Below are 24,576 nucleotides of genomic sequence, written 5' to 3'. Positions count from 1 at the left end.
CGGAATAGTTGTGCCATTATTATTATGTTATGTGTTCTTGTTGCTCATGAGTGCTAGTCCATATTTTTTTTAAGCAGTGTTTAGATAAAAGTAAATCATTCCTTTCTGTGATTACTCACCTCGTCATGTCTCGCTGTTTTGTTTTATCAGTGTTATTACTATTGATTTGTGAATATGATTTCAGTTATGATCTTAAATAAGAAACATTAACTGTATTTTCAGTTTCTGTGATTGATTTTGATTGACCACAACTTAACGTTTTCCACATGGCCGATTAATATTTCATTGATAATTATTGAGAAAGTGTTTTTGAAGATTTGAGTGAGATGTTGAAAATATAAAAAAAAAAACACTTCAAGATTTTCTATGTATTTATGCAAAATATTTGAGCTTTATTTCTGTTTTTTTTACATTGACGATATTCATATATATATGTGCATTCCTCTTGCTACACATGCTGTCTCTCTAATTATTAAGCAAACACATCATTCAGTTTTATGTATATTGTATTAGAAAGATTTTCATCATGTTTCTGTTATGTTTTGCTAGAAATAAAAAAACAATTGTTTTCATCCTTAGTTCATTTCCATGCTTATATAATTATCGAAATTGGTTACCTTCTATAGGTGCATTGCAGTCTCAGATACATGACAGGCACAAATACAGGGTGATGTTGCAGGTGCTCAGTTTTAGTCAGGGTAAATTTTGCATAAAGACCAAGTCTTATATTTTTGTAGGAAAAAATTATTTTTTTCTGTATTACAGAGTAAAACCTTGATAATTCATCACTCAAGTTATCAAAAAATTGTGACCAGTGTCATATTAATGTATGAGCCTGACCGGGTACGGCCTGGGGGGCCTTAAGTGAAATGGGGTTCTCGTGATATCTTGTCTAGATTTTCCAGATTAAGCATGTTAAATTGGCATGCAATCATTTCTAGTCAGGTGGCCGTGGGCCCATTATGCTCTTAAGACGCCTCTGATTGTGATGGCTTAAACCTTTAAGCAGTTTTCAAAATTTTCCTGATCATTATAACTGCTACATTGGAAATAAAAGGGTGTTAAGAACCCGAGATATTTCAGGGTGACTGAAATAAAGCAGATCAGTTTTGAAGAGATATCTTGAGATTGCCGCTGTAAGGGTTAAGCCATAAGTGCTCATGATGCATCAGATTACTCTGAGGGCCAAATGTTGCCGTCAGAGTAATCTGATGTTACGAGACCTAATTTTTTTATTTTTTTTTAATTAACAATTTGGCAGTTATAGAACTTATTCACCCACGGTGCAGTTCTACGTCACGCAAGTGGCCCACAACACTTTCCCAAATCACTTGATCATGGCACAGTTCCAGAGCATTTAAGCTGCCTACGGCACATTTTCTGATCGTTTGAGTGACCCACAGCAAATTTACAGTAACGTAGTCTGAATTTAACAGATGCTTCTTAAGTCGTTAATATTTAAATTATTTATTTCATAAATTCAGATTGTTTAATAGTTCTGAAAATATGTATTTTCATTTTTCCGGTGTTTATATTTGTGTGTAGGCTTATAAATATATTTTCATCATTCCTGTGCATCTTGTAATGCCAACTTCACCAAAAATATATAAAAATCTCTGGATCTCAATGCCACTGAAACCGTTAATAAGCCTGTGAAACTAGTGATGAAAAGATGTGATGAATGAATATACAGGATGTCCTGTAAATCCTAATGCAACCTTTATCTCATCAACAGTTCGTCATAGAGGTATGGTTCCAATTCAAAAAATGCTCAAAATGTATTCAGAGATCACCCTGTATCAGTTTTGAGATAGAAAATACAGTGTGTCACAAAATAATTAAATTTCTAAAATGTCCCCATGTCTAACTTCCAATTAGAAAGTTGTCCTGTCTTTCCTGAGGGCAACAACAAAAAAAAATTGCAATATTTGCTGAGATATTTTTGAATTCAAAGATTGGAGAAAAGTTCTGAAAGAACAGTATAAAAATCAGGGAAAGAAGCTTCCGTTAGTTTATTAGGACAGTGTTCATATAGAAATTTAGATTTATTTTGTGACATATATTTTTACTCTGGAAACTGGCACAGGGTAATTTCTAAAGAGAGAGATATTGAACATTCTTGAAATTCAAACCATACCTCTATGAGGAACAGTTGATACGAGATAAAGGCTGCAGTAGGACTTACGAGACATCCTGTGTACTAGTGAAGAAATGAATATGTAACTGGAATGTGCATTTATTTGTATGACCTATCTCAAAAGCTCTTGCTAGGATTTGGGTCGCAACCCATAGGTTAAGAATTCCTGGTCTAAATTAAGATAGCAGGCCTTTCATTTAGGTGGGGAGATTGCCCCTCCCCACAGCTTTAAGAAAAACAATATAAAGTGGCAAGTAAGGCGAAATATATACATACATTTTTTTTTGCCCCCCCCCCCGGAAAAAGTTGAAATGCCAGGGCTAGGAGGAAGCGAATGAATCCAGTCAGTCTTCTTTTTGCATGATCAACAAAGTGTTGAGAAAGTACAAAAAGTAATCTTTTTATTTCTTCCTTTGCCTGACCTTGGAAACTAAAATACTGGAGTTTAGAATGTGTGCATATTTCTCTCCAGCCATAAATCTGGCTTTAAACCTGTTTTAATGTTTTACCCGTGAAAGAGATGGCCGGTTTTTGTATAAAGCTAGGCCTAATTGTCATTCGCAGATATTTTCCTTTCACTGATACAAAGAAACAGCAACAATTTATTATTTTTTTCAATTTTACTGTTTTTTTATTTTCTTCGAGCAGCTGCGGAGCGCGTGGAGACTGCACAAGGAGCCCCAAGGGCTCTGCGGAACACCGGTTGAGAACCACTACTCTAAATGATAATTCAAATTTTGTATGTCTGCTGGGGAAGTAATTTTTTAAAAGAAATCTCAGTTGCGCAACTTGTCCATTCATATATAGTTTTGACCAGACCTCCTGAATGTTGTATAAAAATTCCACTGTATCTCAAGACATGAATATTTTAGAGATGAAAGATAAAAATCAAGACCAAACATGCCCTCCTAACTTTGCCCAAATTAGAAACGGCAGGAGATAACTGCTATCTTAGGCTTCTCCAGTCTCCGTTGTCCTAAACACAAACTGAAAAACAATAGTATTCAGATATCGTAAACAGAAAATAAATTTAGACAATAAACTACGCTCAAAAAACTAATCTTTAATCAGACTTTTTAACATTAATCATCGTTAATGACAAAAAAAAGAGGGGGAGGGAAATGTATGATATCATAAGACAAACAAGAATCCAAAAGCTCAAATCTTCTTTTCATGTGTGAATACTGGTTATCCTGTATGAAACAAAACAGTAGGTATTGCCGATGTACGTAACACACACACATTTATATATATGTATATATATAATATATATTACTAAGAGCACATGTGCATAAAGTGGGAAGCAAGAAAATAATATTGCCTAAGTCCTGGTCCCACTGAACTAATGGCATGTCAGAACATAGAGCAATGATTTTTTTTCCCCATATTTTAAGGCAAAATGGAAGCACAACAAACTTTGCAAAAATATACAGGAGGTTGCGAGGGTCAAAGAAATACGTAGGGTGGGACAAAACTGCTTCATGTAACAGCTTTAGTTAAGAGACCGAAGGCAGAGAAGAAAGCCAGTTCCAACTCATAGTGAAAAAAAACAAAAAATATTCATGTAAAGTCATTAGGTTCGATAAACAGGTCTTCCACGGGAAATGTTGGAAGCTCCACGACTTGCCGCAGCTGCACCTCGAGCCACTGAAATGATCCATAAATCCTTATTATATATTCATATACACTAAAAAAATTTCAAATAACTAAGTCCAATATTCATAGTAAAAAAAACACAAAAGAAATCAATGTTGTTAAAACCAGTAAAGTAAGTTACAATGGATTTCTGAGTACATTCAATCAAGCAATGATTTAAACCAGTGGGTCCCAAACTTTTTAAGTCATGAAGAACTGTCTTTTTAGGCAAAAAGTTCATTGTGGAACGCTAACATTCACTGGGATGCTGGAAGTCACTCTCAACCCTGTGTCCAACTCACATTTAGTTTCAATATTTCATGACCCAAAATGTTCCATTTTTGAAAAACAAAAATAATTTGATTAATTTTTATTTTATTGTAATTGGTCGTCTCAAACTAACAACTTTTTTTTTCACCAATTTTTATTTGATTGTAGTTATTCTATCAACATATAGAAAGGTAGATAATTCTACCTTTTCTTTTTCCATGAGACTTCATATCCGAGGCTTCCTTCAACTTTGTGGAGGATGTGCACAAGGTGGCAAATTCTGGGATGATCAGGAGACACAGCATAGGGCCGTTCACCCAGTGCTGCACAGAGTAAATCTGAAAACAGTGAAATACGGGCCAGACAAAAAATTCTGTTTTTCTCTCACTATTGTCTGTTCCAGACTTCCTGGAGCAGTTTATAAAGACAAGCCACAACAAATGCCAATGTGGGTCAGTGGGCAGCCTACTTCATGACCACACAAGGCAATTCTAAGTGGTGAAACTAAGGGCACAATTAATCAAGGAGTGGTACCATGGGATTGCGAGGGACCAATGATCATCATCCAAGACTGGGGGGAATCTCAAGATTTTTTGAGGAGCAAGTTGATAATAAACAACTTCCAGTTACACGAATGAAACAGCAACCAGTACCACCACCTCAAAGAAGCATTTCCAGAGCATGGTGACGACTGACTTCCTCAAACAGTCATTGGTGGCACAGAGGTGTCACACAAGGGCATAGGATAGAGAATGACAGTTACTTAACATGTTGAATTTACGAGGGCATTTTTACACTTTTATGTCCATAGCCTAGGGGTTCTCAAACTGAGCGGTGCCCTTGTGCTCTGACATACATTTCTTGAACAGATTCTTTAACTGCTTAAATCATAAATTTAGTTTCACACATTCTACAGTACGAAATTTATTCTGAGCACCAGTGAAATAAGCCCATAGTTAAACTGTTCAAAAATAAAACTTAATTGAATTTGAAAAATATGTACCGATTTTGCTATCTACATATTACTTTAAGACTGAATATCTTAAAAACAGTTTTTATGGACTTGCACCACTTGTATTCTGACCACCTCAATTGTAAAAATATAATTTAAGAATAATGAAAATAATCTCAAAATCATTGATTTCAGTTCAGCAAAGAATAAAAATTCAAGTAAACTTAGTTTGAAATACAGGAAAAAATGGGACCAGACTTTAAAAAAATTGGGACTGCCAGAATTATGGAAATGCCACATACAGGGTAATATGTATATATATTCTAGTTTATATACCCTATATTATATATTATACCCTATATATTCTAGTTTTTTGACTTGCGAGTGACAGAAATACCACATATCTGGTCCAATGACTGAACAGGTTATACACCTCTGCTGTAGAGAGATTATCATTATATCCAAAGTTATTTTCATCATGCCCCACCAAATTTATGCTGATAATAATTGACATCTTTTCAAGTTAGTCATTGTTAATACCACCAGAAAATACACTTATAAGTATTTATTCCCTACAAATTGGCACGTGAAGTTTATGGAAACAGTATGCAGCATGAAGACAATCATCTCTTCTCTTTTTATAGCCACAGAATGTTTTACACGCGTAAGAATACGTGTATAGAGTTACAAAAATTTAAAAAAATTATATTTCAATTTGTTTATCATTTATTGTATTGTTATGAACTGTTTATGCTTGACAACATTGATTTGGTAGAGTGAAATGATTTTTTGATGAAATTAATACAACCGAGAGAAATCTATCAAGAATTTTTAAAAAATATCTGAAAAAAAAACCCTACAAAACACCACCATAATTTCAAAACAATAGTGAAACCTTAATATAACGATACTCTGCAGACCAAGAAAAAATATCGCTGTAGAAGGATTGCTGTTACATCATGGGGCAGCAGTTTAACATTAGAATAGACATTTCTAAACAAGACTTGAAAAATATCTTTGTAGAAAGATTTATCGTTGTAACAAGGTTTCACTGTAATAATTTTGTGTAATGTTTTTTATCTATATTTCTGCTGGTAGTATAAAGAAAACATCGGCTACACAACCGTGTCAATAACTGATGAAAGGAAAAAAATCTGATTTTTTTCGTTTCGGTAAAATTATAATTTTAGGTATAACCAATTGAATTCAGAAGATGTAGTTAAGAGCTAATTACAGCAATTAAAACTGGATGAACAAATGAAAGCCAAATTGAAACAATAACAAAAATTCAAAATTAATGATCACAGAAATTTTATTCCTCAATTTCTTATCAATTGCATAAAAAAAATTACCATACATTAGTAACAGTAATTTCAATTAGTAATTATTGAAATTTTTAAAAATGAATAATCTGCATAGTAATATAATAAGCTTTTGAAATCTATATTTTTTCATTCCAAACGTCAGTCAAATTCGATCTGCCAACAGAGAAAAAACTTTGGCAAGGAACGTGAAGTGTTGTGCTTCCCCAGAAGTCCACATGCGAACCAAAAGCATATGAATTTTGTCACATGCTTATCTTTACACACATAGTTCAGAACGAGGCCTTTTTTTTGTGCAGAAAAGAGCGTGTGCAAGAATGTAACTCTTTTACAACACACTCTTGAACGCTGCGCTCCTAACTGTCCTCCAATCCTTTGCGCAAGAGTGTCCCACTACGGCCGTGTGGGGAAGGGGGTATGTGTAAAGGGGCCTTAATTCTGGTCATATCAATTTCTTACAGATGGAGTCGGTGGGGAAATGGCCCCATCTATCGGTGTGTACCTTAGCTCAGTAGGTAAAGAACTTTTTTCCTATGTTCTTCCCATGGAACAAACTTGTGAATCCTGACTTTCATGGTGGAAGACGAGCATCTTACCACTGCACTACTCAGGCGCACTGACAGTTTTTCCGCTGGTCTTCAAACCTTTCTCCCAACATCTTATGTTTGTGATCCTGATATTGTAAAAATGACTGCATCAAAGTGTTGTGTTATGGATAGCAGAGTACTAAATACAAATAAGACCACAAAGAAAAAAAAAAAGAAATCAAGTCGTCGTCTTACAATTACGGGGTGGCATTCCTCTCTTCAAGTTGTTGCTGTAGCTTGAGCTATCAGTACCAAAGTTCTCACGTGGGATGAATGTTTGACTGTTACTGGTTGGCTGGAACCCTGAATCATTATAAGAAAAGAGCAATGAGTAACAAATATTGAAACACAGAGCCAATTAATAAATTCTATGAAGTAAAATTTAAATGTCAAAAGATTGATAATATTCTTCATAAAAAAAGTCTCAATGTATGAAATGAACTCTGTATACTTTATAAAAAAAGCTAGTTAATTGAAAACATATAAAACAGTGATAGACAAACTGGTTTTTCAATCACCTATTGCCTGCCCATGGTTTATAATGCTTATTCACTTCAATATAGAAGATAGCAAGTGACATTGTCACAGTTAGCTATCAAATAAGCTGTGATTAAATCTAAAATTTATCAAATAATCGTTATGAATGAATGCCAGAATTATGTCGCTCAACTTATCCTGTTGCAGAGATCTCTTCCAGCCTAGCTTCATGGCAGAGCCTGGAATAGATAAGAATTATACAGACGTAAACCTCCAGTTATGAATATCTTGACTTTTGCACTTGTTCATCGGATTACAGACGAGGTGAGTGTGAAAGATTAGGGTTGGAAATGTTGTGCAAGCTTGGAAACTTCAAAACCTGGAGTAATTGGCTGACACAATGTAGGGCCTACAACTTTGCTATTTGAAATCAACCACCGAGAGATACCAAATTTGAATGTTTCCACCAACTATAAGAGGCATAATGACTACCAAAATTTAGATTTTTTTTAGACGTATCAGCAACAAATAAACATATATAAGCAATATGTATAACAAACTTGAATTTAGAATATGAGGGATATTGAAGAAATAATGGGCACCAATAATGACAAGCTGATGGTTCAAACAATTGTAACTAGTATGTAAGAGATTTAGAGTCCCAATAAAAATCTAAGAGTAGCCAGAAAAGCAGAAGTCAATGAAGCAACAGAAAATAAGCAAAGTGTTCTAAATGATTTCAGAAAAGAAAAATATTTCAAGAATACAGTATTTTAATGTGTATAAGGAACAAACCCCGATTTTTTGGGTTCAGAATTCAGAAAAGTTTTCAAATACATTTTTCAAGACATATATTAAAAAAACATTTTTAATTCATCATGGAAACCATTAAAGCCCGCATGACTCATCTGATGCATCACAATGGGCTACATCAACTTGTTCATTCGCATCATCAGGATCTCTCTCATTGTAAATTGTAAGGAATTGAGCAATTTTGTTAATAGTCAAACCTCTCTTAATAAAAATAAATAAAATATTAAACTGTATGACTATAAATAACCAACTTTTCGAGGTGGGTTAAAATATATCCCACCATGCATAAAAAGCTAAGCAAAAGGTGGGACAGTTTTTAACCCACCTAGCCCCAAAGAGTTATAAAGAGTTTCTACAGTAATATTTTCTTTTCAAACACTTTTATGCAAAATGGCAATAAAGTGGATTATTTTCTAGAGTGAATACATAAAAACTAATAGTGAAAATATAGTACTCACCTTCATGGGCACTGACTCTATCAAACTGAGCATTAGTTGTTTGATGTCCCAAATGAGGATTCTCCCTAGATACCTAACAATAGAAACAAGAGAAATGGAGCCATATAAATATCAAATAATTTTTGATAGATAATGTTTGACAGGAAGAAAAATTTATGCATTCTGTATTTTTTAATATTTTTCTTTCAAATCTAAATTTTGCCCCTGAATCAAATGAACTCTATTTGTTTCAACAACATTGTCATAAAATAAAGGCAGCAGCTTTCAAACTCTTTGCCTGTAGAGCTTCTCAAAGATTCTATCAAAGAATCATTGCTATTAATGTAATTTAATGTAAAATAAAGCATGAGTAGTTTGAAAATTTAGGATTACAGGAGGCATGCCTTAGAATTTGACAACCACCTAAATATATAAGGGTGGATCAAATGAAAACAGAACTTTGTTGTTATAAAAAAAAAAAATTTGGTTTACTTTTACATGAGTGTGGCAAAACTTTATGTAGAGGTAGAGCAGGAGGTAAGGAGTGCAGGGCAACCCCTACTGCAGAATGGACTTGCCTAAGGTAGTCGCGTGGAATCACGATATGTGCTAGCAGTCGGCTGATAGTATCGTCCAGCAGGCAATCAGTTGTTTTTTCATCTGCAGAACGTTTGTGAGTAAAGAAGAGCTATGTGGTGTTATTTGTTTTTTAGTGGCAACAGTTGGAGTTCGTGAAGTGCATCATGAACGAAGGCAGTATACAGTAAACATGCACGATCATTGACTCATTTAAAACTGGTACAAGCGTTTTCACTGTGCACTCACTTTCCTGTAGTGGAGTTTCTCTATAATGATGACATGAATGCAACTGAAACACCTTCCACTCCCACCTTCTTGCTGATGTCTCTTATTGTATGATGCCTGTTTGAGTTGATTATCTGGTCGACTTCTTTTACCAAAGTATCTGTGATGAATTTGACCAGGTCGTGTATCACTCAGATTCCTGTCCCTCGCGGAAATGCTTGTGCATATGCAGCATACACTGCTTTAGTGTGTGTTGCACTTCCCAAACTCCAACTGCTTCTGCCACTAAAAAATGAATAACACCACATTGCTCTTCTTTACTCACAAACATTCTGCAGAGGCAGATGAATAAAACAACTGATTGCTCATTGGACGATACTGTCATCCTACCGCCAGCAGATATGTGATTCTACATTACTACCTAGGGCAAGCCCATTCCGCAGTAGGGGTTTGCCTTTCAAACCTCCCACTCTACTTCTACACAAAGTTTCGCCACACTCATACAAAGATAAATCAAATTTATAACCAGTTTCATTTTCATTTTATCCATCCTTATAGTTTAGCAGTCTTAATAATCTGAGGTGAATGGAGCTGAGACCACCTTTAATTAACAAAAACAAAAATTATCTGGAACACAATTAGAAAATGGCCTGGGATTTTAAATACAAAAAATTTCTTTTCTTCATCAACATATGGAATTTTTAAATATAAATGTGTTATTTTTGATTTAAGCTGACACAAATCTCTTAAATTTTTAGAATTTGGTTGATGGTTTTCGAATGCTTACTGGTGAATTGATTGTAGTCCAAGAAAAAACCTTAAAACTCACTATATTAAATCTATATAGATCACATTCGTTTGCCATCAATCAATGTATTGAACTCAATTCTATTTTAAAAAGTATTAAACACAGAGACATAGTTTTAATAGATATTAATATTGACATCTTAAACACTAGGCCTATATATGGTACTCATTCTGGTTATTTCAGTATGCTCTCTAGTCATAGCTTTGATCCCTCAATTTCCAATGTTACAAGGCCACATTCATATTCGTGCATTGATCACATTCATATTCGCTGCTCAATTAAAATCAATGAAATTTCCTCAGCTATATTCACCACAATTCTAACTGATCACTATCAAATCTCTTGTAAGTTTTTTGTCTAATCCTAAACCTGCTAATGTTAAAAAAAAAAATTTTTAATAGATCTCAAGGGAATTTCATCATATCTTCAAAATTACAGTTTTGTGCTTACGAAAAATACTCCAGGGCTGAATTTTGATCAATTTATCTTTAAACTCGAAACTGTAATTAATAATCATACATACCTTCATATAGAAAATAACAAAAAAACATAACAAGCCTTGGATTACACCTGAATTGTCAATTTGATAAAGATTAAACAAACACTTTACTTGAAATCTAAGAAGTATTCATATGATTTATCAATTCAAACAAGCTTAAAAATATAACATTTCTCAAAAGTAAAACAAAATGAACAAAAAAAAATTTTTTTTTACACCACTAAATTTTTTAACTGCAATACAACAGCTAAACACTGGAAATTCATTAATAAAATACTTGGATCAGAGAACAAAAATAAAATAATGCCCTCAGAAACAAATTCCCAATTACTAGCCAATAACTTTAACACCCATTTCATGAATATTTTATAACATAGACAGGGACACAAAATGATAACTTCAAACAATATATACACACTAATGACAAATCTTTCTGATGCCTACTGAAAAATATAAAATATCAAAAATAATTAAACCACTTCAGACCTGTGCTTCCTGTTTTGATGGTATAACTACAAATATTCTCAAAAGTTTTCCTATCAATATTCTTTAAATTTTGGCAACTCTAATAATTGTATTGAAAAGAGGGAATTTCCTGAATCCCTAAAAGCAGCAATAGTTATTCCTATTTACAAAAATGAAATTCTAATGATTTCAACAACTATAGACCTATTTCTATTTTACCCTCCACCTCTAAAGTTTTTGAGATGATTCTCAAAACTAGGATTTACTTTTTCTTAAACCACAGTGAATTCTTTTCCTCCAATCAGAATGGATTTCTACCAAAAAGAAACACTGAATCTGCACTTTTAAACTTTACTGAATATGTGTACAAAAATATTGATTTACCTCGAAAAACTATAGGCATTTTCTTAGATATTAGGAAAGCATTTGATAGTGTTAATCACAGTTCTGTTGTCTAAATTGCATTTTTGTGGTATCAGAGGCAACGGTTTTAACATTTTCCATTCATATCTTACTAACAGAACAAAAAGTAAAATGTAATGCTCATTTCAGTAATTTTATGAATATTATCAGTGGAGTCCTACAAGGATCTGTATTTAGGCCGTTATTATTCATTATATTCATTAATGATTTATGTAATCTTAAAATAAATGGTAAAATCATTACATTTGCTGACGATAGTCATTCTTTACTCTGGAACAGATTATCAACCACTTATCACAACAATAGTGATCTAATTACAATTCAAAACTGATTTATTAATAATAATCTCAAGTAAAATATTTCTAAAAGTAAATTTATTAATTTCTCCTTACGTAATATTTCATCTCTTGGACATAACATAATAATCCATGAACCAAATTGTTTTAATTGTAATTCATGTAACTGTCAAAGTCTTGAACAAACAACTATGATAAAATACCTCGGTATTCATGTTGGCCAAAATTTAAAATTGCTTTCTCATATTAACCATTTACAAGCTAAATTGCGTTTCATGTTATACAAGTTTTATCACCTCAAACCTTTGAGAGTAAAACCTTTCCACTAACCTATATAATAATAATAATAATAATAATAATAATAATAAAAAAAAAAAAAAAAAAAATAATCAGGCTTATCAGGCTATTCACATCTGATTATAACACTTACATCAACTCCAGATCCTACCTCTATGTTATTTATAGTTTTATAGATCGGTAATGATAATCAAGAAGAATCAATTCACTACCCTCAAACTCATCCCGCTCGCCTTAATTCCACTTATTCACTACCTTTAGTTCACAAAACTATACTCAAAAAACATTTGTTTTCTCATTCAGAAATTTTATAATACCCTTCCCACTGAGATTAGAGAGGTAACTAGGCCTACATTCTCGAGTTTAAAAAAAAATTAAGTTCCATCTTTTCAAATTCCAGACACACACATTGAGATCCACTTTTAATTTCTTCCTCAGACTTTTCCTCTTAAACATAACTTTCATTTTTTCCCCTCTGCTTTATCAACTCAATGTATGAATTAAATAAAAAAATGGGGAAAAAAAAGTGTAAAATAACATATCCAGCTCTTTGTTCAAAAAAATTTAGACTACTGCAAACACATTGTATTGGAATGGATGTACATTATTGTATTCTGCATTGCTTCATGTTCTCATATCGCATAAGCGTCACAGCACCTTCAGCCCCGTTACATGTTTATTATTCACACCAATTGTATATATCTTGAAACCCCAAACCACCTATTTGTTATATTAAATTCAATTACATTCTATCTTTTCTTTCTCTTATTTTCTTTTGTTTTCTATAGATTATTTTTCACTTATCATTATAATACATATTTTTACTTTTTTTTTCATTAATAAAAATTTTTGTATCTTTGTCAAGTATTCTAACTTATTGTAGTAAAATCTTAACATACAGCATGGGACTAATGTCTCCTTGGTTGTTTTGTACTTGTATATGAATATTTTATTTTTTGTAATTATTTGAAATAAATTTGAAAATTAATTACTGTTGAGCCAAAAATAATTACCTGTGACATAAGGAAATCTCTATTGAAGTGATCTTTAGAGTCATGTGTGCTCAAACTGATTTTTGTAGCTGTTGAAACTGGTAGTCTGGCTGTCTGATTGTGAACAGACGATGACAGAACACTGCTTGGATCAAGGACCCCAGACGATGATGCAGATGTGCCTCTTGGCTGAACCTGTTGAGATACCATGCTAGTAGGAAGCATGTGCTGTGGTGGCATACCATGGGCTAACGTTACTGGAACATAACTCTGTGGCACCGCCACCCCAGCAGCTGCTGCAGCCATCAATGGATGAATACCAGAAAAATTCTGGTTTGTAAATGTCTGAGTAGGAATTGGCTGTTTAGGATCAAAGTCAGCTGGAGTACCACCAGTATTGCTTTGCGAAGGGAGATTCAGACCACCCGACTGCTGTTGTTGCTGCGTCTGTTGTTGTGGCTGTTGTTGAGGGCCAGGGGCTCCTGCCATTGATGACAGTACTTGTGCTTGAGGGTGATGACTGATCAAATTATTGGCATCTTCTTTTGGCCTTTGCTGAAATCGTGGGGATACCATAACCTGTGGTACAGATGTTGAAGGAGGTACAAAACTATTAGGAAACCCAACACCAGGTGAGGCCACAGAGTGGGGTACTGTTGCTTGTTTGTCAAGACCTGGAGAAACTAAAACAAATGGTGGCATGTGAAATTAAAAATGCATGAATATATTAAAAAAGCATTTTGGATAATTAAGATTAAATTCATGATTTAACTATATACAGCCAATTCCCGTCATAACAAGCTACAAGGAACCAAATATCTGGTTCGTTTTAAAGAAAATGTGAATCATATTCACAATTTGTACAGAAAAATTATTAGTCACCAATCCCAAAGGAATGTGGTTTCAGGCCATAGGGTGCTACACTACCCAAGGTCAAATCAACCATGCCCGCGTCCTAGTGGTGCACTCTGGTAACTTGGCCCTGATAAAGTTTAGGTATGTGAAGGTTTTGCTCCTGGATAGCCAAGCATCACCAAGGCTAAAAGTAGTGCTCAGGTGGTGTGTCAAGATTGCTCCAAGGTTTAGAATCTGTATCCAAACCAGGAGGTGTCTGTGAAAAATAAGATATAGACACAACCACATCTCAAATTGGCCCTCTGTTTACTATCGATTCAACCTTCCAGCCTCGTCAAATCATTACTATCGAGATTGCAGCATCTTCAGTAAAAAGTCTATGCCCCTAGAGTAAGCATAAGTTTATCCGTATAATGTATGTCATTAATGTAATAATTATGTATGCATATAATGCAAAAACATACATGGAGAGTACTTAGCAGAATTACGCTACATTATTATTCCACCCCACAGAGTAAAAAAATAAGTGTGCTTACATTTCATCTATTCAAAAAAAAAGTATTGGCAAGGGTAACTCACCTTCCAAGTCAATTTGTGATTCTTGCAGAAAATTCAAATTTCCCTGCGCAGGGAGAACATCTTGTAGAGGACGATTTTGATCTTGATAGGAAGTTGTCGCTTCACTTTGGTAGAATGATGAGTTATCGATTTGACTTGGAATATTTGAATTCCCTACCTGAAATATATATTGTTGGTAAATAACATTCATTGAATTTTAATAAATATTCCAATTGATGGCATTAATAAGTCAGATCATTGTACTTCATTGCTGTTAAAAGTGAGGTTTATTGGCAGGACCAGAGCATATTGACGAGGTGTAAATATCCAAGGTGTCAAATTTCTCAAAAACAAAATTACAATTTTATAGGTTTGAAATTAGCTTACAGAAGTTTTGACATCAGCTTGATAAGAAAAAGTCTGAGTATCTTCTCCTTCATTGTAAGATTCCCCGGTATTTTCATTAGAATCATCTCCAACACCAGATTCATTACTGACTAAGTCAGGACTACATGATGCTGCTACAGCGACAGCTGCTTTGTTGAAATAGTTACAGGAATGTATTCTCGTAATCATTTCCCGCAGCTCCTTATCTAGTAAAAAATAATTAAGTTTGCATCACTACAAATGAACTAAATTTTAAATAAATGAGAAAAACCAAACAAATCAAAAATTTAACCCTCCATCTAGTGCAATTGATCTGACATCAATTTTTTAAAAGTGTGGACTAAAGAGATTGCAAACTTCATTTTAATAAAACATGGCACTCCTACTACTTTACAGTACACCAACTTCTGTCATATTGACATACAGCAATTTTACTAACGATAGAGCTAGGTTGAATTAGGAAAGAACTTGTTGCCTATCTTCTTTCCCCAGGATCGAATCAAACCTGCGAACCTGGCGGAAACCTTCATGATGAAAGACAAGCATCTTACCACCATGCCACTGTGGCGCTTGCACTGGCATAAGTCAGTTGCTGTGGATCCAGAAGTTTTGATATTTTATGGATACCTATTTTATGGATGTTAGCATTTTTTCCAGACTTATATCCCTGTTGAATTATAAATACGTCCGACTGTATTTAAATTTTTTAAGGTTTTGTGATGTAGGTGATTTTTTTTTACACAAAAAATTACAATATATTGTATGGCAACGAAAAGAAAATACATGTTGTTCCAATGACTTCTTTGCTTTTTAAATCCAGCAAGGCTTGCATATGCTCTGCGGCAGACATCAATTGCCTATCAAACTCTGAACTGTCTTGAGATTCTAGATCCCTTTCAGGACAAATAAGTTTATATAACTCATCCAAAGAGTTAAGCTCCTTATCCGTTAATTTCTGAAATGAAGAAAAAAATATATTTACAAAAATTACATTAATTCTTGCATTGAAGAAGAAAGTGAATAAAGTAAGTATTTTGCTTAAATATGCAAAAATCAATGTAAATATGTACAATACATACATTTTTCAAATAAAATAAAAACCATAGTTAAATTAATTTAAAAAAAAACAGATCATCAATCACCATATTAGGTATTAAAAAAAGCTAGATTGTTTATTGATTTGGTCATTTTACGTCACAATTCTCATCCGGTTATCTGACCAATTAATTTCTTTGTGAGCTATCCTCCTGTTGCCTTTTTTTAAAAATGTGTGCAATCTTTTCTTTTTTGGAAGTTTGAAGATAGAATATATTTTTTTTAATTATAATTTTTTATGAATGCATTGAAACTGACTTCATGTTCTTAACTGCTTTAAATCATTGAAAAAACAATTGAAGTAATTACTTATTTTTTTAAACAAATATTGAATTCTTAATTATATATATGAAATAATGCAAGATGGATTGATAATTAGATCAGAAAAGTGGCTGGAGTCAACTGGATGGCAAAAGCATCCGATTGAGTAAAATGGAAAAATTAAAAAACAGCCCTCCAGCAGTGGATAGAAAATACTTAATGATGATCTGTGAAATAGACTGGAAACCTGCATGACCAGCTATTCCATCATAGGCACCACAAAGCAGAATGTTTTACATTGTTCGGCAACGAGCCCTCGGCTGAATGAAAATGTTCTAGGTAAAAATCTTCATAATAGTGTTTTTTATACTTTTTCCTTAAAATTCTTCCAGGTTGTTCTGTAGGCACCGATTGTTCTGCGATGTACATCACAGATTTCAGCATATTCTGCTTTTGGGATAGACGCCACAGTTGCGTATGGCCATGACGGAATAGCAAGTCACATGGCCAGATTACTGGTTTATTAAATTTTCATCAAATTAAAAACCTTTAAGAAAACATTAACTGAAAGATTAACATTTAATAGCCCTTTAATACATTTATGAAGCTCACCAATCAGAAGATATTTTCAAGGTCATGGGGGGAGAAGGAATAAAATTTTACTAAAAATTTTGAAAGAATCAATTAAGCAATCACAAAAACATTACTCATTCTATTATGATGAGAATAATAGAAATGCTGATATTAGTAAATATAACCAAGCATATTATTTAATATATTTGCGCCGCTATCAATTTACTTACAATAGCACCATTGGTTTCATTTAGGAAATCATTTCTAACATCTTCTCCTCCCATGCTATTCAGAATATCTTGGATACTAATGATTTCCTTGATCCTTTGGAGTTCATGTTGGTGCCTTTCCAGATGTTCCCTTTTTGCAACTTTCTTCTGGGCTTTTGATGTCTGTACAGGAAGATAAAACATTAAAACAAGTATAACCGGACCCATTTATACATGCAAGTATATTTGTGATTAAATTATTTCAATTTATAGTTGGTTTTATTTTTATAGCATCTGACGTAGCCTATACAAAAAAAACAAAAAACCAAGGTTAAACCATCTGTTTATAGTTCTGTAATGCACCACCAGATGACATTTGTTTTTTATATTATTTTCTTGTTAATTTTCTCGTGCAGATGTTTGGTCCTAGGCACTAAGTGTGTTCGAGAGTGTTGTTGTTACCGCCGTTCCAGAAGCATGGCAGCTAAATTTTTTATCTGATGAATTCAGAGTTAAATAAAGTTAGTTGTTTCGTTTAAACTCGGAATTAAATTCTTTTGCAGACACGAACAGAACACCATCCACATAATAAAAGAAAATGTAATTACATAATTTATCATAATTTCATGTGCAAAATCCATGGATTTACAAAAACATCTGAATTTAACATGGATTATAGACAGCTGCTTCTTATTTGCAGCTTTTTTTACCCGAGAGATTGGAATAAAAATAAATATTTAAAAAAATAGTTCATAAAAATAATTTCTGAACAGATAATATACAGATGCCACGGGAAGAATCAATATTTCTAGATTAGCCTGATTAACAACCTTTACCATTCTTCAAGATTTCATCCATGGTAATGATGGTAAACAAACGTATGGTGATAAAAGTAACAACCAGAAGTTTACAAATGTCGAGTATACAGAGTTCTGAATTATAGTATGAAATTTTTTCTTAAAGTAACAAAATTTGCTTCTGCAGGTTAAGCACAAGAAATTACTGTAATAAATATTTATTTCACCATGATTATACACAGGAAATTACTAACAATTTTTAATAACAGGCTAGGAAGTCTGAAAATTTTGTAACAGCGATTAAAATGTTGAAAATGATACTATTGATGGTAAAACTTCAGCACCTCTTGGATAATGCCACAGAAGGATTTCTGCAATTCCTTTGCAAATTCTAAAACTTCAACTACTTGGTCATACTTTTCAACAGCTTTCTGAAAGTAGAAAAAAAAGACATTTGAGATGAAATGAAACAATTACAAACCACATTGTGTAGATAACAATAAGTACCAAAAATATTTCAAATGATTCCTTACTTTCTGATCCTCATTAAGTTCTTTTCCACTTTGGCTATCATGTCTATAAGCATCAAGTTTGGCCTAGAAATATAAACCTCAAATTAAAATATAGCATTACCATGTTGATAAATCATTGTTGATTTTTTTATTTTTACTAGCAAGAAAAAACCATTATAGAATCCCTTCAAATGTTATAGAATGAAAAATGAGAAGCAACAGTAGAAAAGTTTGTAAAATCAATACAATAATATTCAGATTTATGCCACCCGCCATTTGTCATCGTCCTCAAAATGACTTTCTGAGCTAGACACATTTTTAACAAAGCTTGAAGCCTTTCCTGTAGCATTCTTTAGAGAGAAATTTCTCCTTGAGAGAGCCACATCAAGACAGATAAGAAAGAGTTAAGAAAATCTGTAAATTTACTTCAATTATTCCTCAGAGAAATGGAACATTAGGCCTATGACTGGAAAAGTTAACCTTGACTTACGTCGACAATCTTGGAGTGAACTACTTATGTACAGATAGCACTTTATAGATCTTCAATAATGGGGATGGCTATTTCTTTTCCCTTTTGGGAAGTATTATAATTTAGAGCATCGCGCAATAATAGCTGCATAATATAATAGTTTTAGTTGCATTAACAAACAGCAAACAAGCTGCACGGACCACACACAAACCACAAAATCATTTAACCCTAAAAGAATATAAAATGCAATCCCATTAAATAAGGCATTTGTATGGTGTTTCTCAAAATATTTTCAACTTAAAATTGATCATGTCCCTTACAAGAGTGGGGCTTGCTTTCTTTCAAACCGAACACAATTTCAGTTCTATCACCAGCCGCTATGGTGGTCATAATAATGGACTTGAATTGCAAGGACCTGGGTTCGAACCCAGGTCAGTGCCACATTGGTGAGAGGCTGAAGTTGGTTTTCTATGATTCCCAACTTCAAGGTACAAATGAATCAATCTTCCTGTTTAAAAGTCTCGCCACAGAGGACAGATGTACAACAGTACAAATAGATTCATTCATTACATATCATTCCTCTCAATTTGAAATATAGATGGCTAATCAGACAACACTAGATATACACCCAGACTGTTAAGTACCCTCTACACATCAGGGTTTAAGCTGGATAAAAAATTCCTTTCGCTAAAAAGCAAAAATGGGGGGAAAAGCTTTAGCAAAATGCTACGATGCTAAGGGGCCATTCAAGTATTACGTCAGCAGATTTTTAGCCATTTTTGACCCCTCCACCCCTTGTCAGCAAAATTTAGTCAGCAGCTTAGAATATTCCATATCTTCAAAAAGGGTGGTTGATGACGTAAGCAACCTTCAAACCACCACCCACCCCCCTTGTCATCAAAAGTCAGCAAATCTAAACCCCCCCCCCCCCGATGCTGATGTAATACTTGAATGACCCCTAATGTAATACTTGAATGACCCCTAATGTAATAATTGATGGTTGGATGTCTACTCGTTGCTTACCTCCTGTACACATATTTACGAAAGTGGCTACTACTTTTTTCGCATTCTACGATTTTCTTCTGCATTTTGCGAAAAATGCGACCGTAGCTTAAACCCTGCTACACATACACACTTCCAGTAAAACTCAATCGGTACTAAATTGCCTTTGATAAGGCCAGAGTTGGGCTCGGTTTGAAAGAAAGATCCCATCGCCATGAGCAATTAACAACCAAGTGAGTTGTGTTGGAAGTGTGTATCTAGTGGTTTGATTTTTCAGTGCTGTCACCTATATTTCAAATTGTAAGTGAAGTATAAAAATTGAATACTTGTACTTTTGTTGTAAGTCTGTTGCTCTCTGATCATCTCGCATCTGCACCTCAAAGTTAGGACCTACAGATCCTTGAGATGCGAGTCCGTCACTATGCCCACCACTGCAACTGACACATGGCTCCAGTTCGGTTGGCGGGGCCCAGGACGCGATTCTTATAACTTTTTTTGTTTTTTACACACACTATCATTTTTTGTCAATTCACTATAGTGGGGGCCCCGCTGTAGTATGTGGATGCATTGAAATGGGTTCATAACATAATTTACACAGAAAAAAAAAATCATAAAATTGCGACGTAACACACAGAACTTCAAAACCCATTGTCTCAGAGATGAGACATTTGTCAAATAACCACATGGTCAATTAATATCGGGATTCATTGAACAATAGGGGAAGCACCACAGTGTAAGGGATGATGTTTTCAACGGCTACAGATGCGAGGACCAAAATATTTGGCATTATCTACGAAAACTTGGCAATTGAGAAGTACTGAAAAGAGTTACTGAAACATGGGGGGAGGGGACCTAAACATTTAAATAACTCAAAATGTATCTTGTTTTAATATTGTTACTTAAATGCAAACCTTCCGCTTCTCCAGGTTGCGGACTTTTTTCTCGACCATCGTAACGATTTGTTTGACGGGCTCCAGGGCCTCCACGGAGGTTTGTTTCTCGAGCTTTGCTGAAGCGCTTGGCATATTTTTGCATTAAGAGTACATCAATTAACGTATAAATTCCCTAAATATTTACGTGTTTGAAATTAGTATGTTTTTGCACCGAGATACGAGAGAGAGAGAGATATACGACAGCGATCCACGACCGATACGGGCACGGTTAAGTTATGAACCACAGGGCGCATCTCCTGCGTGACGGACAGCTAGCGACACAATGGCTTGACGTCATATGACGTAATAACGAAACCATGACCATTCGACAATGTGACCGATATGACAAGCGTGATCATATAATTCAACGGGATATATTCCCCTTCCCCCCCCCCCCCCATTTAAAAACGGTTCTTAAAATTTTCTTGATCCACAGAAAAACTGTCACAGTGCAAATCACCAAACCTTCTAGAAATTTCCACCCATTCTCAAGAACAATATTTTTTTTCTGATTGCGTGAGCTGATAAATGCTTCTCCTTCCCCCCCCCCCGAACATAAAACAATAATAATAATTTTAAAAAAAAACATCTTTCGTTTTCTATTAGGGGTCATTCAAGTATTACGTCAGCATCGATGAGGGCAGGGGGTTCCCGATTTGCTGACTTTTTTATGACAAGGGGCGAGGGGTTTGGATGATGACGTCATCAACCATGCTTCATGAAGATATGAAATATTCTTAATGTCATCTTATTCGGTGCGCCAAAAACGAAAAAAAGCATTTAAATAGTTATATAGGGATAATTATTTTCGATAGTTATTAGGCACCTGAACTAACATTCTCCCTATTGATAAGTCCTTAGAGCCACTTTAGTGATCTCTAAATGTTTCACGGATCCTTCAAGTGCTATGGAAATGTGTCCGGACCGCTTAAGTGCTCTACAAATGTGCCACGCATCACTCAAGTGATCCGGTGGGATCTCTAAATGTGCCACGGGATCGTTCAAGTGTTCTGGCACTGTGTCGCGGGTTACTTAAGTGATCTTTGAATGTGAAAGTGATCTCTGAGGCTTACCTCAGTGATCTGAAAATGTGCCATGGGCCACTTAAATGCTCTGGAATTGTGCCACGGGTCATTTAAGCAATTTGTAAATGTGCCGCTTAGTTCATTTTTACAAAATTAGGTTTGGGGGGGGGGGGGCAAGCCACATCAGATAACCTTCAGGGCCACATTTGGTCTGCAGGTCAAGGGGTTTACCATATATATCTTTTAAATGGTGCTCCATGGGTTGCAATGAATTTCTTAAAGAGAAATTTCAAGTTCTTACCCTTCAAATAGCATTGAAAGTAACAGAAATTGATTATAATAACATATAAAGGTATTTTCTTTCGAAATTTAAATTAAAAAACAAATTTTTTCCCTCTGGGGGGAAGGCTCGCGAGCCCCCTATGCCCCTCCCTGATCCCACCAATATCCGTTAGGAAGTAGTGGGTAGTGATGACGAAATTTTGCTGACAAGGTGGGGAGGGGGGGGTCCGTTAAGTAAGACGAGATATCTCGGGATTGCCGCTTGAGTTTTAAGAACCCGAGATATATCGGCATCACCAAAATAAAGTGGATCAAATTAGACGAGATTTCCTGATTCGCTGCCCCCTTAGTTGCGGCCCTGCCCCAATGTCGTGGAGCAGTGTTTCCCAAAGTGGGCAATATCGCCCCCTGATAGGCGATGGAATGGTCCAAGGGGGCGATAGAACCTACTGATTTAGCATAGGATCCTATGGGTTTACGTGAGTTGGGGGGCGATGAGAGGAAAAATTTCTGATGAAGGGGGCTATGAAACAAAAAGTTTGGGAGACTATGTCATGGAGGAATGAATAACTTATTCTTTCCTCCATGCCCAATGTCCGTCCGTCCCCGTATCTCCATCCATGACGTTGCAAGGTACAATACTTTTATTAAGTTACATTTCGACTTCTAAATAAATCAATTGCTAGCTTAAAATTATTTCAAAGACGGGAAACCCACGGGCCTATTGGATTTTAACGCCCCCCAAGCTAAAGCGCAATGACCTGGGCGCTGGACCAGAAGGACTGATAAATCCTATCTTTAACGGCGCATTTAGATCTGCACGGTGGAGGGATGCATGCTTGCCCTCAGCGTGGTCTTAACGCATGTGTCTACTCGGGCACGCCCCGGGGTCTCGTGATAATGAGATCTGGTAAACTTTTTGACTGTGCTTTGGTAAGTAAATTAGGTAGCAAGTATTTCCAGCCAGTTGGGGTGGGGGGGGGGCAAGAAAAATCCCTTTGCCCAGGAACCTGTGATGCTGTTAAAACGGCCCTGCTTGCCCCCGCGAAAGAGCATTTGCGGCAGCTATGGCTCTGGGTAGCAATCTCTAGCACTGACAGACATTCCATTGGGTACCCTGCGTATAATAAAGATATCGTAGACATGCTCCCCCCCCCCCAGTCTGTGCTCTGACCCCGGGACAAATTTATCAAGGGCCCCTTTAAAGCAATAGCTTAAAATTCTTTCAAAGACGGGGAACCCCACAGGCCTATTGGGTTTTAACGCCCCCCCCCCTCCCCCTCAAGGCAAAAGCGCACGCGGTTGTGATGTTACTTCAACCAGATTTTATAGGGTGAAGGAACAAAAATTATAAGAATTGAGGGGGAGCCTTGGCAGCCCCATAATTGCGGGGGGGACCTATGATTGTAAAGCATGGCTCTAAAACCTTCAACTGTCCGTGGCCACACTTACAATTTTTTTCGCTGGGACCTGGGAAGTAGGTACTATTGTCCAAATTTCTTGCCAAATGGCCTCTTTTATTACCATGAATAGTAAGTACATAGTATGCAGTTTGATAATCGTTCTCATGTGCTAGTGTAAACTTTGTGGGTTCCGGGATGCGTCCGGGGACATTTTATGATCGTATCGGGAAAAACCATTTTACAGGGCCACAAAATATACTTAAACCTGTCCCAGCCAGGGGTTCATAAATTTTTTTTTTGAATATCCCTGGAGGGGTGTTCAAAAATGATATTCATAGGGACCCGGGATTCGCTTCGGATTGAATTTATTTCATCAGTGAGAAAAAGAAATTAAGAATTGTCCCGAGCCCCCTAGCTCGAGCCCTTGGATGGGGGCCATGACAGACACCTGAACTGTGGAGCGCAACTATAGGGGATCTTTAGCCCCGGACAAAACAGTGCGCAAATCTTACCCTTCAACCTTTACTTCAACATATAACAAAATCCACCAAAATCCACGCTGTCTGAAGAGCATTATGAGGTTCCGGGCCAAGTGATTTTTCTGAGGTTCTTACTAGGTAAAGTTTCAAAAAATTTCAACCAGAACAAATTTTTGTCTATTTTGTCAAATTTTGACTATTGTCTCTTGAGGTCCAACGGGTAGTGAACGGCTGCAGGGCCAAATATAGAGCTTAACCGGGCCCCGAGTCGAATGGAGGTCTCACAAATAATGTACATTTATTTTGCATAATTTTTCTCTTTTAAGGGGCCTTAAGAAAATGCCTGCTCCGAGACGGTACACTACAGCCTTGCCCGGTTGGGCCCCCATGATTTTAGGAAGGGCAGCAGGCGGATCTGGTGTCCCGGTCCAGAGGGGGCGAAAATTTCACCCTTTAACCAGCGCCGTCCTATGACATGGGCCCACCCGGGCACTGCCCGGGGGCCTCAAGCGAATAGGGGCCT

General features: G+C 35.5%; 1 protein-coding gene across 1 annotated transcript; it reads right to left on the bottom strand.

Moving 5' to 3' along the window:
• Positions 1 to 3,180: 3,180 nt before the first annotated feature.
• Positions 3,181 to 21,102, bottom strand: LOC149083394 (uncharacterized). Its single transcript, XM_089236668.1, has 11 exons — positions 20,844 to 21,102; positions 18,483 to 18,545; positions 18,294 to 18,380; positions 17,174 to 17,335; positions 15,798 to 15,969; positions 15,015 to 15,220; positions 14,649 to 14,805; positions 13,236 to 13,897; positions 8,652 to 8,724; positions 7,099 to 7,206; positions 3,181 to 3,784 (listed from the first exon to the last, which is right to left on the bottom strand). The coding sequence occupies exons 1-11, from the start codon at positions 20,955 to 20,957 to the stop codon at positions 3,711 to 3,713; spliced, it is 1,878 nt and encodes a 625-aa protein (XP_089092794.1). The 5' UTR covers positions 20,958 to 21,102; the 3' UTR covers positions 3,181 to 3,710.
• Positions 21,103 to 24,576: the final 3,474 nt, after the last annotated feature.

The sequence above is a fragment of the Pholcus phalangioides genome, unplaced genomic scaffold (assembly GCF_987345545.1).
Source record: "Pholcus phalangioides strain wild (caught in Gottingen) unplaced genomic scaffold, Ppha-v1.0 ptg000009l_1, whole genome shotgun sequence".
NCBI lineage: Eukaryota > Metazoa > Arthropoda > Arachnida > Araneae > Pholcidae > Pholcus > Pholcus phalangioides.
The sequence above is the reverse complement of the archived record's forward strand: the minus strand, read 5'-3'. Positions and strand labels throughout refer to the sequence as shown.

What these genes read in the sequence shown, in the direction of transcription:
- LOC149083394 (XM_089236668.1), bottom strand. Translation starts at nt 20,957, where the DNA reads ATGCCAAGCGCTTCAGCAAAGCTCGAGAAACAAACCTCCGTGGAGGCC. An exon ending in TCTGTGGCATTATCCAAGAG is followed by an intron (nt 17,336 to 18,293) that starts GTGCTGAAGTTT and finishes CTTCCTGTACAG; the next exon opens with ACATCAAAAGCCCAGAAGAA. An exon ending in TAGAGTCAGTGCCCATGAAG is followed by an intron (nt 7,207 to 8,651) that starts GTGAGTACTATA and finishes ATAATGATTCAG; the next exon opens with GGTTCCAGCCAACCAGTAAC.